This window comes from Euwallacea fornicatus, chromosome 30 (assembly GCF_040115645.1).
Source record: "Euwallacea fornicatus isolate EFF26 chromosome 30, ASM4011564v1, whole genome shotgun sequence".
NCBI classification, from domain to species: Eukaryota; Metazoa; Arthropoda; class Insecta; order Coleoptera; family Curculionidae; genus Euwallacea; species Euwallacea fornicatus.
Window position 1 is genome coordinate 1073670 of NC_089570.1, and position 18027 is coordinate 1091696.

An 18027-nucleotide genomic window follows, 5' to 3' on the forward strand; every position below is an offset into this window, starting at 1 on the left:
ACGGACCTCATATACCGGTGGGGACAAAAAGTTGAAAATCAAATGAAACTTCTTTAGATATAACTTTATTCTTATTCTTATTTGATTAACTTTAGTAATCTTCTCACTGCAAATTAACCAAACTCTCGAGTAAAAAACGTGGCAAAAATTATATAACTTCGTATTTCGCACACTTAGGTGGCTAGAAAAATATAATAAATTAATGGCTTTGTTATTGAAAAACTAAAATTATCAGAAATTTAGCTATTAATATATACTTTAATAAGGGGATACATAAGCTCATGCCTTCAATTCCTTATTATCGACTTTTTATACCTCACATCTGCTTTGCGTTAATCTTTTGGAGACGTTTTAAGTTACGATCAAGATCGCTATAAGGTTTAATTAAGATGTTTTAACGTCTCGAGAAACCTGCAAAAGGCCAAGACATGTTCTCCCTGTAACTGAAAATACAATATCATCTAAACTACAAGTAGGTATCAATAAAGTAGCAAAAATTCTCGAATCGAAATAATATTATATAAAACGCTTTACCTTGCAATACACGCTCGTATAAATCTAATATGTACAAAGGTACTTATATACAAATACCTAATTGTGACTATTCCGTTCATCCAACTGGACCTTTTAAAAAAAGTGTTAAAGCAAACTGAAACTTGAAATGGCTAAGAAAAGAAACCCGCCATTTCTGAAGACGAGTTTTATTTATGGGATTTAGTATAAATTTAACACTAAAGGCTAGCTGCAATTCTATTGCTTTAAAATCTATGTGTCCGAAAAGTTGCGGCTTCTTTATACGTGGACAATATAGTTTCAATCCTAATGAGAGGAAGAAAATATTTTGCTGCTGTAAAAATTCCTGCTCGAATTAGTTAAGCACAAAATTTGAATGATGTAAAAGTCGTAATAGACCACAATTTTCTCCGTGTTTTCCCATGAATACTCGAATTCATCTCCATCGTTCTTGTCTATAAGTCGTGTGGATTAAGCCTTGCTGCTCACACTCGAAAGTTTACTTGAGATGCAGTAAAAAAAGGCACAGCAGATGGCGCTGGTAGAATATGCTACTGCAAGCCCAACATATTTGTTGTTTACATTTCGAATTTCCGATTGCGTTTGATCCGATAGAAACAGACAGATCAAATAAAATTGGAAAAAGAAACTGGCTCATGGGGAGCTAGAGCCAAGCAAATGTAAAGTTGGAATGACGCATAAACCCGTAGTAGGCTTTAATGTATCAGGTCGATTACTTATTTTATACTCATTATACCCTCTTCCGACTACATGTAAAACATTCAAAAACTTCCCAAATTTTCTTGTTTCCACTTATACACTTAGAGAAGATTACTTTTAGAGGAGAAAATCAAAAGATTCCACTCAAAATTTGGTAATTTACAGGAACACAACTTTGCGATGTTGCCGCAAACATGTACATGCAGGGTTAGGTAAAAGCATGTATAAAATCAACCGACGCGCTAATTGGGTAGCTATTACCACTGGTGCTTGGGAATCAGGTTCGAACCCTGGTAAAGGCTGAGTAAATTGAACTTCCGAGATCATCAACGGTGCCTTTCCTATTTGACATTCATTTCCATGGCAACCGTAAATAAAACAATAAAATGATGATGACAACGTGGGCGATTAGCTCGGTAGGTAAATAATACTATATACGTGTATACGTGGTTATATACATATCATTATTAACTGTTATCAAAATGTTTTATAAAAAAGGCGAGAAAATGTGCATCACTATCATTCAACACACCCAATAATGGTGGCATTAAATCCTAGTAGGAAAAAATGATATTTAATACATAGGCGTTATTATATTTCTCCTCCCTATGTCTGTCTTCATCAAAATGGCACCCAACACCCAAAAGTGAATGCACACTTCTTATTGACAAAATCACGAACATTAAATACCTATCAGACTGACGCCGATATAGTCAGACGGGTCACTTTGTCACGCAAATTTTTATACTCAAAATAAAAAAAGGCACTGTGTTATCAGTAATGACCAATTCTGGTCTGTTTGCGTCTCCATTTCCAACATGTTGTCTTCAATACAAACTCTACAAAACCGAATACCACCCCTCTATCTGAATCGATTCCTCGGTTAAATTTATTACTAAATCCCTTCACTCAAACCTGCAATAAGTGCACTATACTCAAGGCCAGTTTTCATAAACTTTCATCCAAACAAAGCCCCGCATTGCCAGGACTTCAAATTACTCTATAATTTGAGGCACTATAACGCTTTTTTGATATTGGCTTTTATGCTTCGGTGGCGCAGATGGGCGGGTTTCACCTTCATCTTCAGCTGCTGAATCAAGTCGAAGATTTTCAGGCTGGGACCCACTTTCCCACCTGTGTACTCTAGAATGTCTTCTTTGTTGAGGTTCAGCAGAGTTTTGCCGGTAATTTTCTACAAAAAAGAAATGCAGGTAAATTCCTGGCAAATAGCACAACTGCATGGCAGGATGAAGCAGCGAGATAAAGGCCGACTGCAGTGATAACCATGTATCTACTCTCTTGCATGTCTAGCCAATATTTCATTGGAATATGCCGGTCTACATTTGTCCTATTTCAGTGACGCCGTACTGGCGAATCGGAGCACGGCGATTTAAAATCTCGTAAAAAAGAATAATAAAATGGTGGAAAATAAGTTTTAAGAGTTGTGTTTTCTAGAACTACGTGCATTTTTAAAGTTAATAAATATGATATGTTTTTAATGCACTTTACGATCCAATAATAACCTTATTGTCTTATGTTTACCAATAGATAACACTCAAAAGCAACAAGTACAAATGCACTTAAATTCGCATTATTACAAAATATTTCATATGTAACTTTTAATCTTCAGATAAGTTTTGCCGCTTTGAGTACTGCCGGCGCAAAAATTCTCATAGGTCATAAATGCCTTAGCTCAGTTACATTACCGTTACATATTATTAAGTATTCCCTTAGGGTGGGCTTAAATGGTCCCTTTTTTTACTTGAAATAAAGAGACTGGTAAAGTTACCAGAAACTGGTAGTTTGAAAAATTCGTTAAATGCGACTGATCATCATTCAATGTGATTGCAAATGCATCATAAATAAACTTTCAAACCCTCTCAGACGTTTTCTATTTGCAATAGGCATCACATTGTACTTTGGCGTAAAAATTCTGCTACGACATACACTTCACCATCTCGTCACGAATTAAAGTGGGCACTTAATATATCAGCTTTGTGCAAAAATACCTCTTCAGTCTTAAAAAAAAAATGAAAGACAAACAGCCGGTACTTTTTGAGTACACAAGTTCTTAGGCCTATAATAATGAGAACATTTTAGAAGCACCCACATTCATCGACACACCGCGATTGATATAAAATGTGTATCAAAACGTTTTTTCTATTGTGTGCAGTAGTTTATGCCACGAAGGTAAGCGCTGATTACAACTTTGACACAATTTATTAACCATAATTTCTAGAAAGAACTCATAACTGACAAATATAATATTTTTCAGGCTTTCCCAAATTACATCCTCGGAATGGACAATGCTTCAGCAAATGTCCTCACCCGCCTAGGATTGTCTTTTAGGGATGATATCGACTATAATGCATATATTCTTAATTTGGAAGATGTGATTGAGGACGTGCAGCAAGTAGTTTTGAAAGTTATTCAGAATGCCGTGGCACTTGGAACGGAGTTCGTCAACGCAGCAGCCATATACTTGTCGCAGCAAAGTGTGTGGAAAATTACAAATTTGCAGAGCAGCATGTTTAAGGACTTCGAGAGTGAACGTCATAATGCATTCACACAAGGTAAATATATATAAAGTTAATTTGTACAGAATAAGCATAAAAAAACTATCAAAAAACTATAAAAATTTTACAGTTTTCTCTAATTGCAGATATTGATATCAGCTCCTGCGTCTCGGAAGCGATCACTCTTGTCTATAACGCATCCCAAGATTCCATCGCCAAATTACAGGAGAAATTGGATAATATTACCACAAATTTCAATGATTTTACCTCGGAGACGTACACCGCACCAGCTGATACCACGCTGACAAAAAGCTACACTATTCGAGATAGAATTTACAAGTGCCCTTTTAATTCCACCGATTTCGTCCCCTTCTACCTTTGTCTCACCGTCCAAGCGGTATTGGAGGACATTGTGAGCCTTAACGAATTCGCTGAAAAATTCAACGACACATCAGCTCAAATTACTGAACTAGTGGCAGAGTTCAAAGAATCCGCTTCACTTTATGGTGACTTGTATGTAGACAACTTCAACGTTACGTCGCAGAAGATTTTCGAAGATGTTTTTTTGCCTTGTGCGAAAGACATAGGGTACACTCCCTAGAGCTGGGAGGGAAAGAGGGGAAGATGAATAAAGAGAGAGAGAGAAAGAGAGAGACTTTGTTAATTTTAATTAGATTATACCAAATATTGTTGCTTCGTTTTAGAAGAGGTAATTATTTTGATACTAAATAAAGTTATGCGTAGCGTTTCCTGATGTTCCACTTCAAATCAAAACAATTTAATGCAAATTAGATAGCATCGGTTATTTAGAGATAGCACGAACAATGCGAAAACACTTAGACATTGGAAAAACCAAAACTTTCTAATATTTTGCTTGGTGACAATAAACGCACTAATAAACATAAATACCGCTCTAGTTAAAGATGAATCACACAATGTGAAGTGAAAATAAATTTTTGCAGATTGGTTTAGGATAGTTCAGAAGGCTTGCTTATTGATTTTAGAAACCGAGATAAAATATGAAGTTATAATCGACTGAAATAATAATTCTTACAATACACGTGTTTTATTTTTGTTTTAATTTTGAAGTTGGATTGCTACTGTTGATTCATTAAATTGACTGTTCCGTCAAGCGGCAAAAAAAATCCACCGATTCCAGAACCATATTTCTCAATGTTTTTCCCTAAAAGTGCTTAAATTTTTACGAATTTCCAGAAACAAGAACTTAATTTTCCAAAGTTTTTCGGAAAAATCGCTGAGCGATTTACGATTTTTCAAGGTAAGTTTTTCTGTAAAAAATTTCGAATAAAGTAACTAGACTTCTCAAACCTAAAACAACTTGCCACGATTTGGTAACACACAGAACTTATAAAACCTGATTTAAAAATCAACAACCCTTCAAATTATCCATACCAACACATCCTTAGAGCTCACCTGTTTACTGAACGCATCACAATAATTGGCGCAATCGTTAACTCTCAAAAACTGGGCCACATCAAACACGTTCCACTCTTCCGGACACAATTCTCCCGCTGATTCCAGGACGAAATTGGCATTATCTATTAACCTAGGTATTAATTTCGGATTGGAGTTGCTTGACACCTAAAATTCTTTCTTAGGATCACACTAACATATTCAGTTAGTAGTACTGACATGCATGGGAGGTTTACGCTCAGGAGGCGGCTCTGGAGGCTCTACTGTTGGCTTTAAGTCCACGTTATTGACTACCATTAATGAAGATTCATTGCTGGCAATTGGGAGGCTTTGATCAGGCCCTGCTGGTTCTTCACCTAAAAACCAAACTATAAAAAAAACAAATTTTTAATATATTTGGACAGCTGACCAGTTTCAGGTCCGTGATTTTCCTCGCTGATTTCGCTCTTTATATCAGCGCTCATGGACTGATCGTCTTCTTCATGACCCAAATCGTCAGTTTCCTGCTGCTCTACCTCTGATATTTCCTGAGATTCAGTCTAAATATTTGCATTAAGAACATTTAATGATTATTAATACTGTTTTGTAAGAGGATTCGGACCGACCTTAAGTGCTTTGCTAGATAAAGAAGCCAAAGAGTTATTGCTCCCGAAAGAACTCGTTTTGGAGCTCTCTTTGTTTTTCTTTTTGCGGCTCTTCTTCTTTACTGAAATAAAAATTTCAGGTTTTCCAAAAGATTAATCCATTGAACACACACAGAACGAATAACAGTAATAACCAAATATGTCAAAGAAATACAAAAATACCTCAATGAATATCTACAGTAATATCACATCCCATGTCGTTTCTATATTTGTGGATTTTCACTATTCAGTTCAACTGTCATTTTACAAAGATATTTCAAATGGAAATTCACCTTTAGGACTTTTGGCCACAGGCGCAGTTGATTTGTGTTGAGGGGGTGGTGGCCCCTCCAGTTTATGTCCCACACTTTGACACCACCCTACTGGGTAAATATCTGAGCATTCGCAGTCTAGCCATTGGTCGTATTCTTCCTCCCATCCATCGAAATGGACCTTAAGTAAGCGGCCCACAACTTTTCCTACTGTGGCAATACAAACCAGCCGTGGATCCATTAAATCCGCAGCTTCAATCTTCATCCCTGGGACAAACCCGTGTAGGGGCACGTATGTGTTAAACAGCGACGGATCGGCAGGGATGTTTCCTGTCTCTATGAGGTAGTTGTTCCAATCAAATGCCGCCTACATTTTAAACTTAGTAATAAAATAGACAATTTTAAATATAAGAATGTTTATCACCTGATCGTAGCCTTTGGGTGGGGTTAGGGGGATGTTATGTTTGTGGCAAAAACCCACTGGAAATATACAGGGAGATTTCACGTGGTAACAGAACCAGTCACCCCCTAAAAGTCGAAAATAAGGTTGTTTTCATAGGAAAATAACAGTGGATTTACCAGTGAAATCTGTATCATAAGTATCTATCCTAATCATAACGTAACCATAGTTCAAAACGTCCATCACGGTAGCCACACATATGGAGGATAAATTGAGTGGATCTATGGCTTCCAGTTTCACGCCAATCGAAAACCCTTTAAAAATACAATTATTTGTCGTTTTTTTCACTAGGATAAAAATAATTAATTACCGCTACTGGTGTGATCTAAAGAACCGACTTGAATGGGATTAAAAAGTTCTTCAGTAGCGTCCTCTTCTTCAAATATCCCTTGGTTTACTCTTTCAATGTAGTTAATTGGCGCCACCAAATGATGACCCACCTTAAAGTTTTATTACTTACGCTCAAACACGTGACGATGATAACTGATTTCCTCCACTCAATAGGGAGAATTTACAACATACCTTTTTGGCCCACCCGACAGGATGCAATAGCGGTGAATCTTCGTGACACCAAAAACCCCCATCATCAGAAACCATGTCAAAATATTTCACATTAAGCCTTTTACCTACTATTTTGTTAACAAAGGCCACTTTTACTTGACTTATGTGGTTCTTATCGACGACTTCCAAACAAAGACCCACTTCGAATCTAAAAACCATCTCCATTCATTTTCCTTCTACAAAAATTATCAAGGTTTAAAACCCACCTAGATTTAAGGCTTTCGATCGCTTTATTGCTATAGTTTGAAGGCAGTGTTCTAGCACCTGTTAAGCGTTTACGTAAAAAATCCTTCCAATCACTATATTTGTTTTCAATGGTTTTGGGAGGTATTAGCGGTTTACCCCTCGTCGCGCACCACCCCACTGGATGCACTTGATTTGAACATAAACTAACCCAGAAATCTTTAGTATCATTCGCTCCGAATCCCTCGTATCTTAACTGCGCCTTGTACCCCACAATACGCATCACCGTAGCTACCCAAAAGGAGTCGGGAAATGCGTCAGAAACATTATCGCAATCGGTATTTTCAACCTCCACCTTAAGAAGCCTCACTTTATAAAATGTCCTAGTTAGAAGGTTAAAAACTACCTTCATTCCAACCATAATATTTTCCCAAATATCGGCCATTGGTGCGTGTTTGAAACAAGTGACCGGAGCAGCTACAAAATATCTATCATTCAGCTGCGAATCCCAATTGAATGAATGGGCCAATTCTGAGGGTTTTCTTCTTACTAGAGGCACTGAATCGTCTGCTGCAGGAGGCAATTTTTCTATTTGTGGTAATCTATATTGAAAAAATGTATTTTATATGGAATTTATGACATTAAATCATTAAAATCACACTAATAGAACATTTTCTAAATGGTTATACGTTTTGTAAAAATAAATAACTAAATTCAAAGATTCTATAATCAAGACCAGCAAAGCTTACAAATCCTACTCATCTTCTTAAAAACAATAAACAATATTCAACCATCAGTTATTATACCCTCACCTAGGATCAATGTAACAATCATTAAAATCATCATTATATTTCATGGCGAACTTATACTTGGCATAGTGATGTTTCGAGTCGGGTATATCCGGATTGGCCTGGGGCAGCGGTTCTGGAATAAGCCCGCTATATCCTCTCGCACATGCCATAGAGCAAAATCTTCTCTCTCTTGTATAAAATGCATGTTTAACTCCAATAGCGCCGCATTTCTCACATACAGCTGCACAAAATATTTTCATATAGCCTTTAAGGAATCTTCTTACCTAATACCTTACCTATTCCATCCTTCTGGATTGGAATTACTGAAGGATCTGTGTTTCCTTGATAAGCTATTGGTGTCTTTAAAACTAAGCCTGGGTGTTTAATAGGTTTAATTTTCCTGGTGGGGCATGGTATTGTTTGGGTAGAGGTGGTTATCATATAAACTGGAGATGAGGTCCCATCATCTAAATAACTAGAGTCATTGCTCTCATTTTTCAAGTCAATAAAATGCATCATATCATAGCTTTCACCAGTGTCCTATAAACCATTCAATTATTAATAATTTATTATTAATAATATTGTTTGATTGACATACCATATGGGAGCCTTGCATGGCCATATCATCCATAGACTGACTGGACATGCTGTGATGTGAGGGGGTGTAATACATATTTTCATGATGATCCAGGAGCATATCATTGGGATCTGGAGGAATGAGTCCTAAGGGCACATCACCAGCACTTGGTTGGGACCCCATCCATACCATTTCCATTTCTGCCATTCCAGGCATAGGATTATACACTGTAATATAAAGTATAATGTTGGTATTTATCAGGATAATGGTGAAATTATGAAAATAGCAGCAGAGTATGAAAGAAACTACCAAGATGAAGAATATTACCAGTAAAAATGCATAAATAATGAAAGAAGTTAAAGACATTTGCCAGTTTGGCTTGGTTTATTCTGCAGTTGGATAGGGTTAAATGTCATATTTGGAATTCATGATATGATCTTTCAGGACTCATAATTTTTGTATTTAATATTTTGATAGTAAGCAGTTAGTTCAAATTATATATTTAGGGTGAACAATTTGACACATTTAAAATAAACTTGCACCATACTCTGAATTTTACATGAACAGTTACTTGAAATAAATTAACACTTTGCCAGTTGGTGCTAACAAAACTGCATGCCAGTAAAGGTGTGAATTTTGAATGAGCATGGGCGATAGTCTGAATATGCCAATGGAGGATAATCTTAGCAACAACTTTAATTGTTGGCTCATTTAAATTCACTTCGATTATTAAATAATGTTTATAAGTCCTGATGGATAAAGATGTGTTTGGAAATAGATTAAGTCGAGTTGAGTGTGAGTGAATGCATAAGACTGTTTCTCATATCTAACCTTAACTTATTAAATATAAGGATGTGCAAAAACTATTACAGCAAGCAATGCTTGAGTTATTAATTACAAGCAGTATTTCGTATAAATTTTACGGCATTACTGGTAATCTATATGTAGTGTAATAATTGGTCTTGTAGATATTCACGAGGGCATTGTTAAGAGAAATTGAAAGTGTTAAAGAATAACAATAAAAAAATATACTCCTCGGCAGCCCAGCATATTACAAATAATATTTAGTTCCAAATAAAATGGTACAAAACAAGAGAAACGGCAAAACCTAAACTGCAAACAAAAGCCCCGTTTCCCTTTGACTTTACAATGTGATTACTTACCGTTCATATCGTCTATTTGTCAGCAATTAAGCGATTAAAATTAAAGCGACTTTTAATACATGTTTTTAGTCATTTTAAGCTATTGAAAACTTTAAAAACAATCTGTTTTGAACAATAACAAATTTGTTGAAAATTTTGCATTACCTCACGAAGCTCGCGGTTTTCGATCGAAGAGCTTTTTAGACAGATGCTTGTCAATGTCACGTCATTCTAACTATCAGTGTAACGACCAAAGTGGAGTGACTACTAGAGTTGTGAAGGTGGCGGGATGCATTATATGTAAACAATCATCATAAAATATTATTTCTAAAAAAAATTCACACTGGGAGTAAATAAAACAAAATAAACATCTGTAGAACTCTTTTATACACATATTTGATATGCCGAACCTGAACATAAAAAAAGCCTTACTTAACTTTTGTCTATAAATGTAGGAATACGAAATATTGTTAAGAAGAAAAACGTTTCACACCCTATATATATATACAGAGTGCCGATTTTATTGTTCTTCATTTGAGTCAGATTGTATGGAAATGTATCAACCCAAAGTAAAACAAACTGGTACCTATGGAAAACACGTAAATTTGACTACATTTTAGATAAAAGGGCAATAGACTATATTGAATATATTTAACAAAATATATACTATATTTCAATCTAAGAGAATTATTACTGTTAAATTGGCAAGAATATATACGTATGTAAATATATTGCGGCAGAAAGAGGTTACTCTTTTCTCGTATTTTTGATAACTAGATTACACGTTTTTAACGTGAAATGGGTGAACAAAAAAAAAAAGAAAAATTCATAGGAATTTTATTGACTAAATTCGCGTAATTAGGGAATTCGAAATTAATTTCAACTGAAAAAATTAGAAATTTAAAAGAAATAAAAATAATGTTTTCTTGAAAATGGGCGAATGAGCCGATTCGTCCACGAACCTCTCTGGAAAAAATTTAATTACCTTAGTAGATAACACTTGAAGGTGCTTCACGTTTCAACATCGTTTCTAAAATGTCTACAGTAATAATTATCCCTATTATAATATGATACACATACAATTCTCTATGTACAAAGTACCTGAATAAATAACAAAAATACTCTTGTCTTAATACAGTAACATTACTCTTCTGTCAAAAACGTTTGAAAAAATCCCCTAAAATACACGTTAAAATCTTAAACCTACGGAAATTCGTCGTCACAAAACTCAAAAGAGATATGTGTCATGTAAAATCGTCGAGTCAATTGATATTTGCATGTCTGAAACACACAATTCAGACTACTGGCACATCGATCTACTAAAAATGGTAATTCGGTAATAAATTGGTTTCCTGTTGTGTAGTTGTTGTGTGTTCGAGTGTGGAAGCATATAGGGTTTGTTTGTACAGAACCTTGTCGTATAGGAATGACGCGAAATAGGCCCGCGTTGAGAAGAGAAGAGAATTAACAGCCAGGTACTATTGTGGTGATGCAGGTACGGAGTTGCCGCAATCATAGGGTTTGTTCCTGAAATTATACACAGTGCCCTCAAGTTGCATATTATTGCATTGGACTGGCTATGAAGGCTAGTTTATTTCAAGGTAAGAATAATGACTGATTAGTTGCATGTATGTATAACTAAAATATTTATTAACCATTAGAGGCATTCCCTAAATGACAACGTCGCGCACTACTATTACTGTAGTCTTACAGCCACAATGGGCAGAGTAGCACATCATATGATCAACTGCGCAACACACGCAGTTGCCACTGTTAACACTTTTTTCTCAATTTAAAGTATAAATGCAAAAATTTAGCCAGCAAAAAGACATGAACGTACATAAATAATTCCTAATGGATATATACAGAATATTGAACGATCTTGAAGCTTAAATCACAAAATTTTAGTACTTACATACTTATCTAAGCTTTGCCGATCATCGGCTGCTCCGCATCAGAATTGTCTATCCTTCCGATGTTAATAGACGTATGTTGAAACCTGCTTTGTACTGAAATGCGTTCCACGACACAGGAAGCAGATAATCTTGCTTCTGGATCGTGATCCCAACACTCCTCCATTGTGTCACATAACACAGCGAGACCCTATTATTTATGAAGAAATTGCACTCATATCTTAAGCATGTCATAGAAACCTCTTATACGATATACGATAAGAGACTGTTATTGGCCATTTTGCCAGCTTACCGGGTGTGTTCGCCAATGTGGCTGAATCGTGGGTCTGACTTTTTTCTGTACAACTTGCTCCTGCATATCTTCGAGAGAGGGATGCAAACCCACTTCTTTCTCTTCCTCAAATGGCAGACGATACTCCGGAATTGGCCCGTCTTGAGCCTAAAAAATTAACTTTTACCACAAAAAACACGCGTAGAAGCCTTTAATTACGTTGCATCTGGAGACCAGTTCCCACAACACAAGACCACAGGCGTACATGTCTATTCTCAAAAAAGAATCTGAGGTGAAGTTGATGGCTCCTTCCAATACCTCCGGAGCCATGTATCTGAATAAAAATATTTTTGGGCCCCATTCCCCTTTCCGACAGAAAATCATTACCGTCTAGTTCCCACTTGGCCATGTGTATCTCCACACGACTTTCCTGATTCGAAAGTGATGGCGAGACCAAAATCCGCGATGCAAGCAGTCAAATCGCTCTTCAGTAGAACGTTCTTGCTCTTGAAATCTCGATGGGCAATACACGGTTTTGCCGTTTCCCCGGGAGTCTTGCCAGAAATAGGTTCATGTAGATGGGCCAAACCTAAAAAGTCCCCCTTCTTCGTTTCAAGTTGATTTGATATTAAAATAATTTTTACCTCTTCCCATAGACTCGGCAATTTTGCACAGATCTTGCCAAGTTAAAGTGTAGGCTTTCAAATAGTCGCACAAAGATCCTTTTTCATGGTACGCGGTAATCAACCAGAACTCAGAAGTAAGATTATCTCCCCGTTTTTCTGCGCCAATGTACTCTAGTACATTGGGATGGACCATGAAAGGAAGCATGAAAATGTCTTTTTCCGTTTGCCAAGACTGCTTATCCTAAAAGAATGTCAAGTATTACAAGCCATTGTTAGACTCCAAACACCAATCTTTTTGTCTCAATTTAGCTGACTATGAAACCTAATAACATGAGAACTTACCTGAATAGGAAATATCTTAACTGCCACTTCCTCAGTTTTGAACTGAGCTCTCCAAACAGCACCGAACCGTCCTCGAGCTTTGATTTCAAGTAGTTGAATGGGTCGGCACTCCAGTTGTGGCGACGGTGGCGGGATTGGGTGGGGATCTGATGTGGGTAACTTGAAAAGTATCACACAGTATGTTATAACATGTTTCAATGATTATTAGGTGGAATGGTTGATTTGTCACGTTTTTTTAAATTGAAACTAGATCTGACTTCAATAAAAATCTTGTCGATTAACGACAATTAATACTGTTGGTTAAGACAATGATGATTGTAACAATAACTTCTTATAGTTTGACTCACTGAATAAGCAATAGGAAATAAATGTTACAATGTTTGACCTGACTGATAACATGCAACATCCTTTAGCTGGCAAAAAGTTTTATTTTCACATAATTAAGCGTTCTGAAATAAATTGTCTTTTGTTGTCAAAAAGCAATAGTTTAATGGCATAGTTCTTAATACCTTGAAAAGATTGTAGTCACCCCACTGTTTGCATGAAACAAATAAGTTTTTATATTTCACATAAAAAAATTAAAAGTAATAACATGAATTTCAGAAGGAAGTTTGTTGATTCTTGTGAACATTTGCTACTTACCCCCCTGAAATAAGGCTTGTGCCTTCGGGTCCACAGAAGCATACCAGTGATCAACACTATGATCATAAGACCCAATATGCCAATTAGTGTTAAAAATATGGGCAAACTCTGATCATCTTCATCCATTACAGTAGGAATGGCAGCTGAAAGATACCTCCAACTTTTAGTAATTCAATTCCCCTAAAATCTATTTTACTCACTGCTGGGGGACGAAGGCTCAGGAGGAGCAGGTTCCCATACGAAATCTTGATTACACATATCTCCTTCACAGCAACAAAACAGGACATTGTTTTTGGGGGTGTGAGCTCGTTCCACACATAAAGCTTGATCGTGGCAAACTTCATTATTCAATAAACAACCCTTAAAAAAATGTTTATAAAGCACCCTTAAATCCAGATTTAATATTCTACCTTTAAGGATATATTTTTAGACCCATCAGGCAGGGTTGACCATACAACAAAGCAATGACTTCTTTTATATTCCCCTGGTGGTTCACAGATTTCAACCGAGCAAGAACTATTTGACTGATCAGAACATGTGGTGTTATTTCCAAAATATTCACACTTTGCTGTTACTGGTGAAGTGAGCACTGCGGGTTCGCTTTGGGTCACTGCTGGTTTATAAAGAGATTTTTTAGGTGTTAAGAATAGTAAAATAATATAAAGTAACGATGGATGTTTAAGGGATTTATTTTATGATTATACAGCTAGATTAGTGTACTTTCAGGATTAATTCAAATAGCAAAAAGCCCTTAAATACCACTTGTGACTAATAGGTCCCATTGAAGGGCATGTGTTACTAAATATTACTTTGTAAGAATAGCACTCACCTTTTAATAGTAATATTAATGCAAGTGTGATAAAGGCCTTCATTTTCTCAGAATTGCTTACGTCCTAAAATTGAAGTAATAACTAGTAAATTAGATGAGGCACACATTATTTTTTTACTTATAACTTGTTCCTAGGTCGGGGTGGTTAAAATCCAAATAAACAAGCTCATAATTTGTTGCTGGCTCCTTTTCTGAGTAGTAAGGGATCTACTTTTTATTAAACGGTCAATTTTTTTATTTTTTCTGGCCTCTTTAAAGCACAATATCTGCAAAATCACGCCAAATTTCGGCACAAATTGAAGAGGAACGAAAATGCGTCTATTCGACAAAAAGGACCGTATCCGCCATTTAGGATTTTACCTAGCAAGAGACAGTGACAGTGACACGAGGGGAATAGAACGTCACGATAACATGATTTTCTTTCTATCTTATAAAAATTAGAGAGTAATAGCAGTTCTCTGCTTACTCTCAACGCTCAAGACTTCTGACATGATGCACCATGCTAATAAGTGACGTGTACTAGTGGAGTTTTCGCATTCTTCAGCAGACTTTTAGTGCTAGTTGTATAAATTTAAAAACATGTTAGATTTATTTACCATCTTCACCAAAGGGGGCATAGTACTGTGGTACTTCCAAAGTACCAGCCAGCTGTTTACCTCCTCGGTAAACACACTAATCCAGAGTGTCATTTTGCAGGTAAATCCATTCAATATGCTCATATCCTCTTTTGCAAATAGCCCCCTTTCTTGCTAGGAGAGGCCTACAAGCACCTTCGAGGCTAATGGCCTTCTCCTCCAATACAAACTGGACAACGAATTTGATTTGGTGTTTGTAGTGGCTTATCAAAAAATTCTCCAATTAAGTTATGTGGACAAATTCTTAAATGATGTCCATTTGGAGTTTCGGGACAAATACAAGAACGAGCTTTCGAACAAGAGGTTTTTCCAGGAGTTTCAGTTTTCAGACAGCTTCAATGCCGCCCTTCAGAAAGCAGTGGAATGGGGAAAGATACAGTCAAAAATTCCCAAACAGATGCGAACCTTCGATGAGTCTGGGAAATCTAAAAAGACTATAAGTTCAATGATTGAGAGGAAAGGTGAAGAGAAATCTGCCAAGAGAGATAAGAAGAAAGAAGTTAATTTTGCTAAAGAGAGTAAGTCATTATGAGATCCAATTTTAAATGAAATTGAGTCAAAAGAGAAGGGAAAACTTAAAAAGTTAGTTTGACTGTGTTTTTCTATCCATCTTTTGTTTTGACTCCATAAATTGCTTCTTAAACCAATTTTTCTTTAGATACAACTGTTGAATCTCTGCCCTCTTTAATCCCACAAAATGGTACTTCTGGTGAAGACACTTTGGCAATGAATAGGGCTAAATTCGCGCAAAAAATGGCCAATAAAAAGAAAACTGACAGCAAGTAAAAACATCTTTATTGTGCTTTTCATCTTATACATTCTCTTCTCCTGTAGGAAAAGCCCTAAAGTGACTAAGAGTCCTACCCAAGAAAAAGCAGGTAAGAAACCAAGGGTCTGGGATTTGGGTGGCACCAACAAAGATTTAGGCAATCTTGAGAGGACTTCTGACCGTCCTGAAGATGCTAAAAGCCATTTTACCCCTGATACTGAAGTAAGATGCTTTTTATTGGGTAGTTCTTCCATTTATCTTAATCTGCATGCAGATCGTTGGTCAAATGCAAGGCCGCATAAAAGACCTTGAAGTAGAATCTTCTGATGATGAATATGATTCTGATCAAGAAGTACAAAAAGACAAATCAAAGAAGTCTTTTAAGGGGGGGATGTTTTCCATATTCAAGGGACTTGTAGGTAGGATCTTTTAATTATCTCTATAAGAAGAATTTTAGTTAATATATTTCAAATCATTAGGCTCAAAAAGTCTTACCACTTCCGACATGCAACCGGCCCTCGAAAAAATGCGCGATCACCTTATTGCCAAAAACGTAGCTTCCGATATATCAATTAAATTGTGCGATTCTGTGGCTACGAAACTAGAGGGGAAAGTTTTAGGTAAATTTAGGTGATGGGTTTTTATAACTAAACAAAAATGTTGAAATTTGTAGGAACTTTCGATTCAGTCGCCACTATTGTCAAGAATACTCTTACCGATTCTTTGATACAAATCCTAAGTCCGAATAGGAGAGTTGATATTTTAAGAGACTGCTTAGAAGCGAAGAGAAATGGAAGACCCTTTGTTATGAGTTTTTGTGGCGTACGTAGTAATGAACACATTTTAGGGAGATTCTTCAATTTCCTGTGATGTTTAATAGGTTAACGGCGTTGGAAAGTCTACTAATTTATCAAAAATTTGTTTTTGGTTGATTGAAAATGATCTACAAGTACTTATAGCGGCCTGCGATACTTTTAGGTAATTAGATAAGAATGTTTAAACTGAAATTAAAAATAATTTTTAGAGCTGGGGCTGTAGAGCAACTCAGAACTCATATGCGTCACTTAAACGCTTTGCATCCACCAGAGAGACATGGGGGGAAACAAATGGTGCAGTTGTATGAGAAAGGTTTGTTTAAAAATACGTCTTACGAGCCTAAGTAAATGTGTTGGTTCAAGGGTATGGCAAAGATGCAGCTGGAATTGCAATGGAGGCAATTAAATTCGCTAGAGATTCAAAATTCGACGTAGTTCTCATTGATACCGCTGGTAGAATGCAAGTTAGTGTGGCGTCATTGCCTGTGACTTTGCCTCATTTCTATTGCTTTAGGATAATGAGCCTCTAATGAGAGCTTTGACTAAATTAATCAAAGTAAACGAACCTGATTTGGTGCTTTTTGTGGGGGAAGCTTTAGTCGGGAACGAAGCCGTGGACCAATTAGTTAAATTTAATCAGGCCTTGGCCGACTACTCTTCTACATCTACTCCACATTTGATCGATGGAATTGTCTTGACCAAATTCGACACCATCGACGATAAGGTAAACGAATCTATTTTCTGATATAAAAAGATGTTCTTATATATTCTTTCAGGTTGGAGCGGCGATTTCCATGACTTATATCACAGGCCAACCGATTGTCTTTGTGGGCACTGGTCAAACGTACACAGACCTTAAAGCTTTAAACGTAAGAGCAGTCGTGCATTCTTTGATGAAATAATTTGGACTAAAATTTCTCGTTTTTCTACGCAATAAAAATAATTCGATTCTGTGCCTCAGAAATTTTAATTTAATTTCTACTAGAACAATATACAGGGTGGCCTTAGAATAACTGTACAAGTACCATTTTTTGGTTAAGCATTGTACAGTCATTTCAGGGGTATCCTGTATGTTGTGACAATGGTTTTTATTTGGTGTGGATATAATATTTCAATTGATCAGTTCAACTCAACAAGGTAAATATGTATAGTTATTTTTACAAGGTGATTGTTTTGGTTTATAGTAATTTTATATTTTTCATTCCTTTGTAATTTTGTTAAGTATCAATATTGTTAATATACAGTTATTATAAGTTTCTGGTTTCTCTTATTTGAGGTGTGCCAAAGGTTCAAATTCAGAGCATTTTAATGCTGAAATGGAAAAATAGAGTGAGTTTTTTGGATACCTAAAGGGTACACCGTAGTTTTCATATTACTTCACGATTTTTCTTTG

The 18027-nt window shown here is 36.2% G+C and overlaps 4 protein-coding genes across 4 annotated transcripts; 2 read left to right on the plus strand and 2 right to left on the minus strand.

Moving 5' to 3' along the window:
* Positions 1–49: 49 nt before the first annotated feature.
* Sfmbt (Scm-related gene containing four mbt domains) lies at positions 50–10003 on the minus strand. Its single transcript, XM_066298310.1, has 16 exons — positions 9814–10003; positions 8672–8877; positions 8370–8613; positions 8095–8314; positions 7689–7884; positions 7306–7637; positions 7061–7247; positions 6849–6978; positions 6658–6792; positions 6503–6606; positions 6100–6445; positions 5789–5889; positions 5593–5722; positions 5403–5539; positions 5184–5351; positions 50–2425 (listed from the first exon to the last, which is right to left on the minus strand). The coding sequence occupies exons 1-16, from the start codon at positions 9818–9820 to the stop codon at positions 2249–2251; spliced, it is 2820 nt and encodes a 939-aa protein (XP_066154407.1). The 5' UTR covers positions 9821–10003; the 3' UTR covers positions 50–2248.
* Positions 3319–4809, plus strand: LOC136347913 (uncharacterized). Its single transcript, XM_066298332.1, has 3 exons — positions 3319–3423; positions 3509–3806; positions 3896–4809. Exons 1-3 carry the CDS (start codon positions 3373–3375, stop codon positions 4348–4350), a joined length of 804 nt encoding a protein of 267 aa, XP_066154429.1. The 5' UTR covers positions 3319–3372; the 3' UTR covers positions 4351–4809.
* Positions 10004–10612: 609 nt separating the features above from the next.
* put (activin A receptor type 2 punt) lies at positions 10613–14785 on the minus strand. Its single transcript, XM_066298325.1, has 12 exons — positions 14534–14785; positions 14416–14479; positions 13997–14199; positions 13787–13946; positions 13587–13729; positions 12945–13103; positions 12621–12843; positions 12364–12565; positions 12196–12310; positions 11998–12144; positions 11708–11895; positions 10613–11319 (listed from the first exon to the last, which is right to left on the minus strand). The coding sequence occupies exons 2-11, from the start codon at positions 14456–14458 to the stop codon at positions 11716–11718; spliced, it is 1575 nt and encodes a 524-aa protein (XP_066154422.1). The 5' UTR covers positions 14459–14479; positions 14534–14785; the 3' UTR covers positions 10613–11319; positions 11708–11715.
* A 131-nt stretch (positions 14786–14916) lies between these two features.
* Positions 14917–17890, plus strand: SrpRalpha (signal recognition particle receptor alpha). The gene is made up of 12 exons (XM_066298315.1): positions 14917–15111; positions 15169–15568; positions 15709–15832; positions 15885–16041; positions 16094–16238; positions 16299–16439; positions 16493–16641; positions 16700–16797; positions 16844–16947; positions 16998–17098; positions 17149–17358; positions 17411–17890. The coding sequence occupies exons 1-12, from the start codon at positions 14995–14997 to the stop codon at positions 17534–17536; spliced, it is 1872 nt and encodes a 623-aa protein (XP_066154412.1). The 5' UTR covers positions 14917–14994; the 3' UTR covers positions 17537–17890.
* Positions 17891–18027: the final 137 nt, after the last annotated feature.

Coding starts and splice junctions, on each gene's coding strand:
- SrpRalpha (XM_066298315.1), top strand. CDS start 14,995: ATGTTAGATTTATTTACCATCTTCACCAAAGGGGGCATAGTACTGTGG. Junction 16,642..16,699: donor TTGTTATGAGTTTTTGTGGC/GTACGTAGTAAT, acceptor GATGTTTAATAG/GTTAACGGCGTTGGAAAGTC. Junction 16,948..16,997: donor GGTGCAGTTGTATGAGAAAG/GTTTGTTTAAAA, acceptor TGTTGGTTCAAG/GGTATGGCAAAGATGCAGCT.
- put (XM_066298325.1), bottom strand. CDS start 14,458: ATGAAGGCCTTTATCACACTTGCATTAATATTACTATTAAAAG. Junction 13,730..13,786: donor TGAGCCTTCGTCCCCCAGCA/GTGAGTAAAATA, acceptor GGTATCTTTCAG/CTGCCATTCCTACTGTAATG. Junction 12,145..12,195: donor AACTGGTCTCCAGATGCAAC/GTAATTAAAGGC, acceptor TTAATTTTTTAG/GCTCAAGACGGGCCAATTCC.
- LOC136347913 (XM_066298332.1), top strand. CDS start 3,373: ATGTGTATCAAAACGTTTTTTCTATTGTGTGCAGTAGTTTATGCCACG. Junction 3,424..3,508: donor CAGTAGTTTATGCCACGAAG/GTAAGCGCTGAT, acceptor AATATTTTTCAG/GCTTTCCCAAATTACATCCT. Junction 3,807..3,895: donor TCATAATGCATTCACACAAG/GTAAATATATAT, acceptor CTCTAATTGCAG/ATATTGATATCAGCTCCTGC.
- Sfmbt (XM_066298310.1), bottom strand. Junction 8,614..8,671: donor CCATGCAAGGCTCCCATATG/GTATGTCAATCA, acceptor AATGGTTTATAG/GACACTGGTGAAAGCTATGA. Junction 7,638..7,688: donor ATATTATGGTTGGAATGAAG/GTAGTTTTTAAC, acceptor AGGCTTCTTAAG/GTGGAGGTTGAAAATACCGA.